This window comes from Uloborus diversus, chromosome 5 (assembly GCF_026930045.1).
Source record: "Uloborus diversus isolate 005 chromosome 5, Udiv.v.3.1, whole genome shotgun sequence".
Classification (NCBI taxonomy): domain Eukaryota; kingdom Metazoa; phylum Arthropoda; class Arachnida; order Araneae; family Uloboridae; genus Uloborus; species Uloborus diversus.
In genome coordinates this window covers 184,141,813-184,157,386 of record NC_072735.1, presented here as the reverse complement: position 1 = coordinate 184,157,386, position 15,574 = coordinate 184,141,813, and the positions used below count along the sequence as shown (strand labels likewise).

The 15,574-nt window shown below is 33.9% G+C and overlaps 1 protein-coding gene across 1 annotated transcript in view; it reads right to left on the bottom strand.

The window, feature by feature from the left end:
- LOC129223332 (sushi, von Willebrand factor type A, EGF and pentraxin domain-containing protein 1-like) overlaps positions 1 to 15,574 on the bottom strand; it is a 161,484-nt gene that overhangs the window by 121,367 nt on the left and 24,543 nt on the right. Inside the window, 1 exon segment of the mRNA XM_054857898.1 lies at positions 4,372 to 4,453. Within this exon segment, the coding sequence (XP_054713873.1) occupies positions 4,372 to 4,453 (82 nt within the window).

The window sequence follows — 15,574 nt, the reverse complement described above, 5'->3', positions numbered from 1 at the left end:
TACAACAATTGATATTTTTATTTATATTCAATGCTCCAGTTGTAAAAAAATATTTTAGGGAATGCAACCCCCCCCCCCCCCTTTTTATTGGGTAGATGTCATGGTTGAAAAGTTTTTATTAGGTCCAAAAAGCTCAGTTTAGATTACTTGTAACAGTTTTAATTCAACAAAGTATTAATACCTTTAATTTTTTTCAAAAAAAAAAAGTGCTTTGAAACCAATTTACATAAAATGTGTATGAGTTAATAAGTCAAATAATATATTAATAAATCAAAGTTAATAAGTCAAATATTTTGGGGAATGCCTCCCCCCTCAACTACAGCCAGGGCCGGATTTAAGAGAGAGCAGGCAGAGCTACTGCCTCGGGGCCTCCACAACAAAGGGGCCCCCACAATAAAATTTTACAAAATATCCTAACTTTCACAGGTCAGCAAATTTTACGTTTTATCTCCCCTATAAATAATGATAATAATAATATAAAAAATAAATAGCAGCAACTTCAGGATGTATTTATTATTAAAGTTCTGATCGAAAGTATCGGATATATATACATATATATCAAAATATTTAGATATACATCAAAGTATCAGATATTTTCGAAAACATGATCTTTTCGAACCCTGATTAGGGACCTCCACTCCTTCGTTGCCCCGGGGCCTCCACACTTCCAAATCAGGCTCTGACTACAGCAGTTTTATAATATGTTTATATTTTGGGCATATCTAAAATGTTCATTAGCTATATGTTAAGCCAACTAAATTAACTTTTTGATGTAAGCTGATTCATTCGAGAAAATCTGACATATTCTTTTCTTGCTAAGGAAGACAGCCAAGTTTTTATTTCCACAAATATCCTTAGGTACACGCAAGTTACCTAAGTGTCCTGGACTTCATGTGTAATTGAGCCCAGTACTGTAACAAACCTGCACCTAAATAACAAGAGACTTTCTGTTTATTTCCCTTTTAATGTAATAAAGAAAGGAAAATTTTCAATTGTAGCACAATTTCCAGAAATAGGAGAATAATTCTAAAATCTGAATTGAAAAAATACTTTTATTCTTGAAAAAAGTAAAAGAAAATAAAATGTAAAAAGCTTCATTTCAAACATTAGCTTCAAAACGGCATACACCTGTTTCGGGGTTCCTTGTAACGCTGAAACACAAGCAGTTTCCAGCAAATTTGTGCCTCTTTTCTTTGTTTTATACTGGTTTATTACCCCCCCCCCCCCCCCTTTTTTTAAAAAGTGAAATCTGCTTAAGTTACGCCTCGAATGAACACAAACAATGTGTAACCATGAGGATGGATGGACGGATTGTCCCCATTTATTCTTGTCATCATGGCAATCTAAAAATCAGAGCAATGTCAAGGTTGGTCAAATGAGGATAAAAAGTCATTTGCAATTGCTCAAAAAAACTTTCTATTATTTTCTTTTTTTAAAAATTTCACTTGAATTTGAGGTAGCAAAAAGTTCATATGTATCAATTTCTTTCACCAAGTACAATGACAAAGTGCTTCTGAACATTTAAATTGCAATTTTTCATTTTTTTAAAGGCCCTATACATTCATTATTTTTACTTCCTTTTACAAAAAAGGAAGTATTGTATTCGCGAAAAAATTTTCACTCAAAAATTGCCCTTAATTTCCATTTTGCTCACCCCCAAATGAATGTTGAGTTTTTTTTTCGATTCGACCACATGCGGAAAAGTGCCTAAGAATGTATAGACACGCGAAATATCCATTTTGACCATCACCGAGGTAATTACAACGACTTTTCTCGTGACGTCTGTATGTATGTGCGTATGTATCTCGCATAACTCAAAAATGGTATGTCCTAGAAAGTTGAAATTTGGTACATAGACTCGTAGTGGGGTCTAGTTGTGCACCTCCCCTTTTGGTTGCTTTCGGATGTTCCTAAGGGGGTCTTTTGCACCTTTTGGGGGGGAAATCATTGTTAATTTCGATGTAAACTCAAGTGGCGTTATAATTTGTCGGACACTTGGCGATATATCGCCAGTCTTTTGGTCGCCAAGTTTTGTCGCCAACTTGGCGACAAATTCGGCGGAGTTTTTTTTTTTTTTTTTTGGTTTCAATTTGGCCATTGTTGGTGATATTTAGAGAATAAATATTGAATCACATTAAAATAGCGAATAATGGGGAAATGACATTAAATTGGAGTAAAAGGAAGTCATGTGACGCACACATCAGCTCGTTTATTCCCAAAACCAGAAGCAACAAATGGCCGTACAGGGGGAGGGGGATGCTAGAGGGTGCAAAAGGAGAGACTGAGAAAGGGCCTGTGATGAAAATCTGTTGACAAAGATGAAAGGATACAATAATCCCTGTAGTAATGAGAGAAGGGGGTGGGGGATGGACATCCAGTAACCTTACCTCTACTTCAAGTTCATCACAAAGCTTAGAGGTGATGGTTTAATTTTGCTGTGCGCCGACTAAGTTCAGTGCTTTTGAACTCAAGATTAGGGTATGAAATTGATTTTGAATTTTTAGATATATTATTGAAGAAAATTGAAAATCTACACAAACAATATACACTACCATTCAAGTCCGTCATTTAGACGGTGTCCGGAGGGGGGGGGGGTTCAATTGTAATATTAAACATCCTTAGCATCATAAATAAAAACCTTTATGAAATATTAAGACTTAATGCTATTAAAAAGAAAACAAGCTTAAGTGAAAAAAACATTCATGTTTATTAATGCTTAAACATGAGAAAAATAAAATAAAGAGCACACTGAGTTGCCTTTTTGAGGCATTTTGTTCTGGGAACAGCCAATGCGACTTTTGTGAAAATTGAACTCAATAAGCAGACAAAAACTACTGTTTTTGGCGATTAAAACTGACAAGACGAAACATTCTTTAAAATGTGATTCACATTTTTTTCAACAAGAGGTTCTTCTTAAGCATGCGTGAAATTCTTTAACGTACAAGTAAAAAATGAATCTTTTACTGAAAATCTATATTCCAAGCATTTCAAAACTGAAATGAAACATTACTTGTTTTGTTAGCAAGATATGCATTCCTGCAGCCACCGAGTACATAAATTTAACTTCTTTTAAAATCAGCACATACACAGATTTTTGAATCACGCTCCGCGCTCAGGCTCAGGAAATAAACAATCCTTGCAGTTACAGTCAGTTCAAAAAAAAAAAAAAAACTGAGTAAAAAAAAAAAAAACTAGAGTGGAAGTCGCAGTGTGTAAACACGGAAAGCGAGAGAAAAGTCGGTTTCAGCTGAAAACATTACTCTATAATAATAAGTAAAAAGAGACCTGAGGAAGAGTACCTAACTAAATAAGAAAGAATATTTTTTTAACATGAAAACTACTTTTTCATATAGGGGCTCTAATACACAGGGTTCTCAATCAGTTTGATCGCCGGCTCCCTCCCCTCATAAAAGTTATATAAAACCAAAATAACTTCGATTCCGAACCGAGCCCCCTCCTCTTCCAAAAATCTGGTCCCTAACTTCCTATTAGACTCACCTGGCATCTAATCCGCCCTGTCAACACATTTTACAATTAAAATGAAACGCATTGTAAAGGTTTTTTTTTTTTTTTTTGCGTGTATTAACTTGATATTATTTTGCAACAGAAATTGAAATTGTATTTAAATGAACAGAACTTCTGAAAGAGCAGGTCCTCAGTCACCTGGTTGCTCCGATTTCGAGAATGATCTCAAGAAATATAGGACTGGCATATGAATAAAGGTCTTGGTCGAGGAAGGAGAGAACACGCCAATGTTTTGCATAGGACCCGCTTGAAATAATCTAGAGTTTCTACTAGAGCTTGAACTAATCTAAACTTGCAGTTAATCCTTTGTAAAGCGAAGAAATTAAGTGGTTGTTGTGACAAGTTATTATCTATATCTACTGAACTGCTATACTGAGAGAACCTACCTTTGGATATAGTGCTCCAAAAAGGTAGATTCCGAACAAAAATCATACAAAATAAGCTGATACGCCATATATAAGTGAAGATATTCAATACATTAATTTTTTAATTAATTAATTTATTTATTTATTATTATTATTATTATTATTATTTTGCAATTTTGTTAACATAACGAAGTTTTGTGCCCTTTAAAGTAAGCATAAGTAATACTTTCTTGATGAGTATGTACCGAAAACTTTTTATAGTTTACGCTTGGTTCAAAACGCTTGTTATGAGGCACTAATCTAGACATATATTTTGAACATTAGAATATACTAGGAAATGAAAAATTCGTTCAAGAAAAAAGCGCGTTTATATTGGTTGAACCTCGTTAACAAAACACGCAAGAAAATGAAAGATTCAAGTTAATCAATTTCAAGTTAACGAAGTTAGTGTTATCTATATTAATTTTAAATGTAAAGTTACCTTCCACAAATTTCAGCTGCTTTCTTCCAAGAATGCCTAATATTAAATAACCTATAGCAGTGAATGTCGTCTTGCGTCCAACCTGTAAAAGTAAATAATAATTAAACAATTGCTAAAAAACCGATTAATCATGCACGATGCAAAAACCATACATAAATAAATCCGAAAACGTTGTTCATAAAAACACTTCTGTTATATTTACAGTGACTCTAATTAAGCTCACTCTTATTAACGGATAGGATGATTGGAATGTTTAGTACACATTGCAATCCCATCTCGATATTGTATTATGATGATGGTAAGAAAAATTCCTACTGAAGGGGGGGGGGACAGAAAATTACGAACAATAACTATCAAGCAAAGCATACACCTATTTTTTTTTAATTATTGAACTGCTACACTAAAATATTTCTAAGATGAATTCATGTCCAATTGCAATTCATTTAAAATCTATTCCGTTGTTGGGCATCAGTTTTACTGTCTATTTCATTAATTGATTATTGATTGCTATTTATTGTTTTTATTTTCAAGACTACAGAAGACTTTGAACCCTATCAAATTAATTTCCTTTTTTGAAACAACCCAGTGTTCTTCATGAATGAAGTTATTTTGGAAATAATCATCATTTTTATACAGTTGACGTTCGTTATAAGGACCTCTGTCGTCCAAACGAAATCGATCGCTATAACGAGAGGTCGTTATAACGTATTGCAAGTTGTTAAGTCATTTTTGAAAGTGCAGGAATAATTTCTCATAATTAAGCTTCATTTTAGAAGATAATCAACTAACAAAATACTTTTTTTAAAAAATTGTGTGAGTTTCTTTCCCTTTTTTGAAATTTTATGCTGCAATTGTAGAAGCTTTCCGCCTTTTTAGACTTTTTGTATTTGTGATGTCTACCATTTGTGCGCGATTTTCTTTTTTTTTCTTTTACCCTATACTAAAAAATAACTCATTTAAATGAACATATTTTACCTTTAGAAATATAGTGTTAAAATATTAGTTTTCGGATAGTTATAGTCCTGAGATTAGAATAAAAATTTAAACTTAGTTTTGGACGTTATATTGGAAGGAGCAGTTCAGTTCGGACGCTCTAATGGACAGTAAAATAACGTTGCATCTATGGAATTGGAAACGGGACTTCAGGCATCAGTCGCTATAATGGAAATTTCGCAGTAATAGGAGGTCTTTATATAGAGCGTTGACTGTATTAGCACGAAGAAAAATAACTTTAATGTAGCTCAGATCTCAAACAAACTGTATGTTTCAATTTTACGCAGTGCAGAAGTAAAGTGAATAATTTTCAGAAATTCAAGTTAATTTTCATAAGAAACATTCACGATGAGAGCAGTTTAATCGAACAAAAATCCAATAAGAAACAATGTTAGAGAAAAGACAGTTTAAAAAGATGGCCAACGTGAGTTTTAAGAACTATTATTGCCATTCAATAACTTTATTGCTTAATCTCTCAATTACGTGCCTCTCTCAATGTAAACTCAGTGTGATTTTGAATAGAAAAAAATATTTTTGACACTCACATGTTCAGAAATTTGACAGACAGCAAAATCTTAATTTCGTTTCTGCATTAGCATCCACGGGCATTTATTAAATGAATACTTCGAGAAACAAATTTAAATTGTAATTTTTCTGATATTTTGATGGAATAAAAGCTGATGATTAAAAAAAACCATTTTTATAAATAATAATCATGATTATAAAAATTGAATATTAATAAAATAAAACTTTTAGTACTAAAACTATTAAATATACAGAACAATTCTTCACTTTTATGTAAAAGTATCTAAATGACCATGATTGAAAACAAAAGCAGTTCGTTCAAGTTTAATTACAAATAAGATATCTGCATATATTTCAATTTGTAATCAAGCTATATTCACTCGTTCATGCTTTGGTTGAGTTTCTTTGAGAACAAATTTAATAGCTACAGAAACCGTACTCATTTTCATCAATTTGAATGAAATCGAAGTGAAAACACCAACAACAAGTGCGATATTCGCAATTTATCGAAAAAGGTGATTTCAATTCGATACGCTGCTTTATTCATAAAAATGAAACTTGTTTTTCAAAAACCAAAACAAACAAACAAAAACAAAAACTATACAATATTTATCTGCTACGCCCCATTTTTCTAACATTCCTGAAAAAAAAATGAATAAATAAATAAAATCTGAACATAATTTTCAAAAACCAATTCCAAAAGATTATAGGGAATATTATTGCAATTTAACAACTTTATTGCTTCTTAATCCCACAACCAATTCCCCCTCTCAATATTTGAAAAACAAAACAGCCTAAACATACTATGATCGAGATCCATATCATTTAAACGAGACCATCAAGACTTTTAGCTCAGCAAATGCTATCAGAAAACCGTAATGTGGAGGAAAAAAGTCAATTGTCCTAGAATCTTGATGGTAGAGTTCGTTTTTATGATCTCTTGCGTTCTCAACGATCCATGAAATCATTCCGAAGCCGAGCTAATGTCTCTTACCGTTAATCCAATTCCCATCTAGACAAACAAACTCCGTTTATGTTTTTTCACTTATGTTTGATTTTTTTTTTTTTTTAAATGTTTCCCTCAGATAGTAGAGGAGTGCCACATTTTATCCATAACCAAAAGAAGGTAATGGCAGAGTTGGGCGGCTGCGGCTTTTTTCACAGAGTTGTTAAGATATCTTTGATATCAAAGTTCACTGTACGCTCATTTGTGTCTTTTGAATCTTTATGATGGTGAAATATGGAAAAGTTTCGCTTTTCATTATCATTAGTGCTCTTGTAAAAGTGGGTTCCGTCCATCGAGAAGTGTTAAAAGTGGAGGGAGTGACTACTTTCATTCGTGAAACAAAGACACCAAGTCACGTGACAGATTTTAAAACAAAGCATTGGAAAAAAAAAAGTTTTTTTTCCGCTAGTTTCATGCAAAACACGTCAGTTTTTCGTCTTTGTTGAGTCACGTGCTTGAGATCTTTGCCCAAGTTTTTGCTATGCCACTAATTGGATTTGCTCCCTCTATTTATAATTTGTGCTCTAAGGTTCCGTCTCTTACAATGCTTACAATTTTCCTTCAAGATGTCTCGTACCTACCACTTTGTAGTTTGCCTTTTTGATGGGGCCCTGAGGACACTTCCGTCAATTCCCACCATAGAACACGTCGAGTATAAAATATTTCAGAAACATATAATTTTGAAAAACTTGCGGAGCAAAAAAATGCGGACAAGTAATACACGATACTGACAAGTAAAACAGTAGACTTTAATGAAGAATGACCGAGGTCTGACTAACTAAAAGTGAGGCCCAAGGTCCACAATGCTTCGGAGGCCTCCCTCTCTAGTCTATCATTGTAAGTGAGCACAAAATAAAGTAAAATAATGCTTAACAATATTTAAAATAGCTATGTGTTCAATTAATAAATCGTTAATTTTTATCATTTCCACAACAATGCATGAATTTTTAATGCTATGCATAAGATTTTAAAAAATTTGGGACCCCATAAGAAGATGGGGCCCCAGGTCCAGGCCTAGTTGACCTGTGTGGTAATCAGGCCCTGAGAATGACACAGCCTTCGAGCAACCCGTACAAGTTGTATTGAGCATAAAAGTAAACGTATTATAAAACTTTTCGTCAAATGAATCAGTTCATACGAAACAATAACATATTACAAAACGGCACACGTTACAGAGATAATTTTCGAAACAAGAGCAAAAAACTTTGACTTTACTATGCTTATATGTGTAAAATAAAATCGATCTCATAATAAATAGTCGTCCTTTATCTTAACGAATGATTTTTTGTTTCAATTTATGTCATTTGACAAAGCAATATATATAGCGATGCGAAGTTGTTGAAAATAAAAAGTGAGTAATATTTTGAAGTACAATTAATAACTACTAAAACTGATTTCTATATTTTATAAGCTCTAACTTTGCTTAGTAAACCTTACAATGAAGGAGAATTTTCTAAGAAGTTTCAAATGTGCTTTGCATTAACTTGACTGAAAGCAAATAAGCCTTTAGCAGATGAACTTCTAAAAGTTTTTGTCTAATTTTGCCCGAATTATAACCCCTGGCACTAATGTGCTTTCAGCAGCACCTGGTATCCTGATACATATAACAATAAATCGAATATTATCGACTACTGATCAAAATTTGATGTAACTGAAAAAAAAAAAAAAAAAAACTTCAATTGAAACCGAATAAAATTCGAAAGCATGGCAGACAAAGATTTAGAATGGTTCAGTAGTGGATTTTGATTTTCGATCAATCAACGAGAAAAACTGATGACCATCGAAGATCAATATTGAAAGTCATTAAGCCTAATCTTCAAAGAATCGGCCCACATCGAGCTGTCTTTCCAATTAAATTGATAAAAACGGCACCTATACGATGACCCTGAAACTAGACTCATTCTCGCTATCTCCAAATTGAAGAAAGTTAGTCTGTTAATCCCCCCCCCCCCCAGGGTTTTGGGATAATTTTGCATTTGTGTTTGTAGTTTGTTGTTTTTCCCAGTAAAATGCATGGATTATATACACTCCCCCCCCCCCCCCCCGAAAAATTCTGAAATGAGATTTAGGGAGGCACTTTACTAAATTTGAACTTTTATGCTTACGGGGAGGGGCTCGAGTGTAATAACACACTTTTGCCAAAGAAGGATCACTTTTATACTATGCTTGTGGAAAGGAGACTTATACTCAATAGCAGTCTCAATAGCAGTATTGCGATGGTAACCCAACTAAACAAGAATGGTACTTATTTCCTCTTTTCAGTGAGCTCCCAAAGAAGAAATATACACTTTCAAAATCAAGGATAAAGTTCTTAGAACTGAACTCATCAATAAGTTTAGAAATTGAAGCAATTGTCAACGAATCCATTTCTTGAAATTTCTTTTCTTTTCGTTTTTTTTTTTTTTTTTTTTTTTTTTTTGAGCAATCATGATTGCTTATTGTTCTTATTTGACGGTCCTTGGCGTTGTGGTTCCTTTTTCAGCTTGGACCAGGGCTGCAGCACCACCGTCCACCGGCGGCGGCGCGGCTGCTCCTGACCACTGTCCCCCCGGAATCCACTTTTGCTGGGCGGTGGCGTCCATGTCCCAAACACACGAACGCCTACACACACACACACACGAACTTCTACACACACACACACACGAACGCCTACACACACACACACACACACACACGAACGCCTACACACACACACACACACACGAACGCCTACACACACACACGACACACACACACGAACGCCTACACACACACGAACGCCTACGCACACACACGAACGCCTACACACACACGAACACCTACACGCACGTACACAACACTCACTCACACACATGCATACATACACTTACGCACCCACACACATGCGCCTACACAAACACACACGCTCGTGATTGCGAAAAACATAATTTGAATTCAAGATGCCAAAAATTCAAATTATTATTATTATTATTATTATTATTATTATTATTTTTTGTTTCAAACATTTTATTTTGGCAGCTGCCCTCCGTTGCCCTCCTCTGGATACGCCCTTGCAGCAATGACTGATACGTTGATAGAATTAAGCAAAAGATTATAGCATGCGCACCTTGCATGACTGATTGACATTTATTTTTATTATTAGAGCAATTATTACTCTCATTTATTGGTGTAGAAAAACATCTTTGTATGCCAAATAGATGTAGACTAAAATGGGAAAAAAAAAAAACTGCTGTTTCAAGATTTTAATCAAAGGACAACTTTTTACTTGTAGATTGGCCAAAGTATTGATTTGTCCACAGCAGTGGAGCAAAACCTACGGCCCACGGTCCATTTGCGGTCCCCGAAACTGATCCTTGTGCCCCGTTGTTATGTTCAATGTTACGAATTAGCTTTCGAAGTCAATCTTCATTCGATATTAAGAATGATTATTGCAAATTTGGAGCCAAATGATCAGAAATTGGTTTCCAAAAGACAGAAGGAAATTTGGTATGGATGAAATAAGCATGTGGTAATGATAACAGCAATTCTTGGTTTGTAATTTTCCTTCCTTTTCCTTGTTTTCCTATGTTATCTAGAAAACAAAACCAAATCTATATGATTTTTACTGTGCACCATCTTTACTAATAATAAAGCTGAAAGTCTCTCGGTCCGGAGGATGTCTGGATGTCTGTGACGCGCATAGCGCCTAGACCGTTCGGCCGATTTTCATAAAATTTGGCACAAAGTTAGTTTGTAGCATGTGGGTGTGCACTTCGAAGCGATTTTTCGAAAATTCGATGTGGTTCTTTTTTTATTCCAATTTTAAGAACAAAAATATCATAAATTACGAAATTATCATAACGTGGAACCGTAAATTGGGAACAAGCCAATTGACGAGATACGAAATTATCATAACGTGGAACTGTAACGTGGGTACAAGTCAATTGGCGAGAGAATTCACCATACATTATTTGTAAATATACAGGCGAACCAAAAGACCTTTTGATTTTTCTATTACGGGCAAAGCCGTGCGGGTATCACTAGTAATTAATATGGTACGTTAGTATGCGGTGCTGCCCTCGAGTAAAACGAGCTGATGTGTGCATCACATGACTTCCTTTTTATACATTCCCAATATTGGACATTTTAATGTGATTCAATGGTTAACTCTCTAAATATCGCCATAGTGACCGAAATGAAACCAGATTTAAAAAAAAATGTCGTTAAATTTGCGAAAAAACTTGGCGACCAAAAGCCTGGCGATACATCGCCCGAGTTTTTGCCAAATTATAACACCACTTGAGTTTGCATTGAACTTAACAATGATTTCCCCCAAAAAAGGTGTAAAAGAAAGGTGTAAAAAAAATGAATCGCATTTGGAACATCCGAATGCGAATGCAACCAAAAGGGGAGGTGCACAATTAGACCTCACTAGGAGTCTACGTACCAAATTTCAACTTTCTAGGACATACCGTTTTTGAGTTATGCGAGATACTTACGAACGTCACGAGAAAACTTGTTGTAATTAATTCGGGGTTCGTCAAAACGGATATTTCGGATGTCTATACGTTCTTAGGTGTTAATACGTTGCGAAAAAACTTGGCGACCAAAAGCCTGGCGATACATTGCCGCGTTTTTGCCAAATTATAACACCACTTGAGTTTGCATTGAAATTAACAATGCTTTCCCCCAAAAAAGGTGTAAAAGAAAGGTGTAAAAAAAAGTAAATCGCATTTGGAACATCCGAATGCGAATGCAATCAAAAGAGGAGGTGCACAATTAGACCTCACTAGGAGTCTACGTACCAAATTTCAACTTTCTAGGACATACCGTTTTTGAGTTATGCGAGATACTTACGAACGTCACGAGAAAACTTGTTGTAATTAATTCGGGGTTCGTCAAAATGGATATTTCAGATGTCTATACGTTCTTAGGTGTATCCACGTGTGGTCGGATTGAAAAAAAAAAAAAAAAAACTCAATACTCATTCGGGGGCGAGCAAAATGGAAATTAAAGCTGATTTTTGGAGGAAAATTTTTTTCGCGAATACTATACTTCCTTTACTTCGTAAAAGGAAATAAAAAGGACACCATTGCTCCAAAATGTTATATTTTTTAATAGAAGACGTGCATAGTTTCAATTTTGGTGATTCTTATTCATTTACGCACTTCAGTATTGCCATTAGATTGTCAATAGTATTGTCTTTGAATTTAGTTGCTCGTTAACAAAGACATTAACTTGGGATAATGCGGCTAGAAACTTCTAACTCGAAATCATTGCAAGAAGGTACGCAGTAGGAAGACTATGAAAACTGAGACCCATTTTTTTTTTTTTAAACTTTCCTTTTTATTTTTGCTGAATAGTTACAACGAAATAAAAATTATACATAAATAGCTTGCCATTTTGCACATTATTATGTGACTAAAAATAATAGCATAATTCTAAGTAGAAATCGCACAAAAAAATTATATTCCTTAAGTCTGCATATGGGCCAAGTGTCCCTAGAGCTTGGGAAACTTGACCAAATATATACCTACAGAAAGACATGATCCTCCTAATGAATGTAAAAAAAAACTAATAGGTATCGAAATCAAGAAACGCAGGTTTGACACTGCTTTTGCTTAAATAAGTGATACTTGAAGTGAACATACAGATTGTTCGCTCTTAAAATGAAGTGTTACATTATTATTATTTTTTTTTTTAAATTAATCTTACTCCATATCCATATCAGCGGGAAAGCAGACGTCGAATTCAAAACTTTATAGGGCAGTTCTCAAAAGGTGGGAGCAAACACAGACTTCAACTTTGAAGCTTCAACACCAAATAACTTTCATTTTAATTAACTCTAAAATTTTTGAGGTAAATTATAATGCTGTATAGAGACAAGAATTGACATAAATTATGGAAAAAAAGCTCTTCAAATGCCCTTAAAAAATATTTTCTTTGCTAAATGGCACAATTTTGGACATATCAAAACGTTAACTGAGCAAATGTACCATTAAAAAATTTTTTTTTAAATTATTTCCATACGTTTCAAAAAAAAAAAATAAAGGCATGAATCTTACACTGAATAATTTTTTGTTAATATTTTACACAAATAACAAAAGTAAAGACAGATTATTTACTTTGTAAACGATTTTAGAAAAAAGTAAGTTTGAAATTTGATGCATGTCCAAAAGTTACGATCTTTACAATGCTATTATTTGAGAACTAAGTATATGATGTTTTCGTTTTAAAGGTATTTATCGGGGGGGATCCTCAGAATCAGTTTTTAATTGATTAAAAGTGTTTTCAGAAGCTTTTATGCAGTATCTTAGAAGAAAAATAATTTTTCTTAAACATACATGTGAGATGTCCAAATGGCGTTACGATCTTGACGCCGATAATTCTGTCCGTTTATTTATAATTTTTTTATAATCCACTGTCTTCTAACATCAATAAAAAAGATTATTATGATGTTATCTTCTTTAATCCATTGGTATTTTGCATAATTAATACGTTACACATTGAACAATACATAAATTACAGTAGAAACATGGCTGGTTATGATCGAACGAAAGCCATTTTGCGCGAAAATTGCCAAGCAAACCTCCGTTGGCGACAACACAGTATACGAAAAGCTAAAGGTTACCAGAGGGGGATTCCAGTTTGACAAATGCAGTTAATCGTCAGCTGAACCAGTTTTGGCGCCTTTATCACCTGCGCTAGCAATTTTTTTTCCCGCCGCTTTTATTATTTTAGAATTTTTTTTCTCTTCTTTCTTTTAAACATAATTTAACGATCTCCAAATAGAAATACGAATTTCTTTTTTCAATAATTTTTTTTAGACATCGTTTTAATTCTTATGACATTAGAAAAAATATTCATTATTAAAACTGATGTCATTTTTTACATTCTTTCTTAAAGCATATTTTGTTTATTTTTCCTTTAAAAATATATATGTCGTATTTATTTGTCTCTATTTTTATTCCTTATTTGTCCCAATAAATCAAACTACAAGTTTGTATAATTATTTCCATGAAGCTTTTTTCTACCTTTCATCAACTTCTACAAAATCATTCCAAAACTTTATTATATGTAAAGAGCAGTATGTGTAGCCATTCAAGTACTTCATTAATATCCTCTTTATCATTAAATTGCAAAATTCAAAAAGTAGTAAATAAAATTTTCATTGGAAAAGTTAAAAATCAGATTAACAGTTGTCAAAAATGGTGAAACTTACATTATGATGTCCAAAATCCGTTACCTACAGGACAACAATGTCCAAAATCTGTTACCTACAGACTGCTGATTTAATTTGCTAATTAACAATTTTTACAAATACCTGCTGTCTTTTCATGTTCATATATTCTGTTCTAGGTATGCATACTATAGAATAAAAGCAAAATTGATATCAAATTCGAAAATTTTTGAAATTGCTCAAAGTTAACTTTTTTGTTCCCACCTTTTGAGAACTGCCCTATAAAATCAGAGCGAAGAAATACTTAAGTTATTTTACTAAGTAACAATTCATTGGGCTCAAAGATTATTAGTATTCTAGTTATTTGATAAATAAAAAAATAGACCAAAATATTATATATTACAGTTATTTATTTAAAAAAAATAAAATCAGGTCTTTATGTTCACAGTATTAGTTCCTATTTCTATTCAGAGTCACAACTGACTACAACTGTATTTATGTCGAGGACTGCATACTAAGTGCCTTGCCTCCATTATTTTATGTACCGATAGATGGCAGCACCATCACCAGATCGAACAGTTAATGAGAATTTAGAACTAGTCCAGGAGCTAATAGCTACCTGGTGCTAGCACCCCCAGAGGTATCGTTTCACTTGGAGGACATTGAGACCACGAGCCTATTTAACGTCGCCCAGTCCCCTTTAATGACGACGATGGGTCTTCGACCATCGAGGTTCGAACCCAGGACCCTCCGGCCCCGAATCCGACACTCTACCGATCGGGCTACCACGGCCCCAGTATTAGTTATTGCTTAAATGAAATAAAATGATTATGCCTAAATAACAATAATTTATCTATTAAAAATAACATTTCTTTGAAAAAAACATTAAATTAAACAAAAGTATCAAACTAATCTTTGAGTTAATTTCCCTATTTAGCTTGTGTCAAAGCTCCCTACGTAGCTTTCCTTTGTTTACCGTAAATTTTCAGCAACCAATTTTCAGCATTTAGATTAAACTTACATAAAACTACTGCACATCAGTAGATACATGAAATGCACCGCCAGCTCAGTCATTTCCAACCGAGGACTGCAGTTTCGTGCTTATTAGCACTCATCAGCCAGGCATAGGAAAGAGCCTGAGCTGGAGGTGGAAATACCTCTTAAGGAATCCAAGAGTGCCAAACAAACTGGTAGCTAATACAGAATTAGCACTGACCAGACGAGTGACCGATACAATGGTTCGGTTCAACTCGAATATTGAAGGCAAGGCAGGTATATTCAGTAAGTTACTGTAACTTACTCAATATATCAGTAGATAGCTAGAAAAGTGACTAAAACACATATATTTTTAAAATTCATTTCTCTCAAAACTGGAGGTTAAAATCTAAAAAATTCCAAAACCTTCAAACTTTACTATTAAGGTGCAGTATCATCTAACACTGAATTTCTTGAAAACCACTGATAATTCTGAAATGGATTGTCAATGAAAAATGCTGTTGTATGACTGGTGCTGGTCGACCAATAATAAGACTAACATTTTC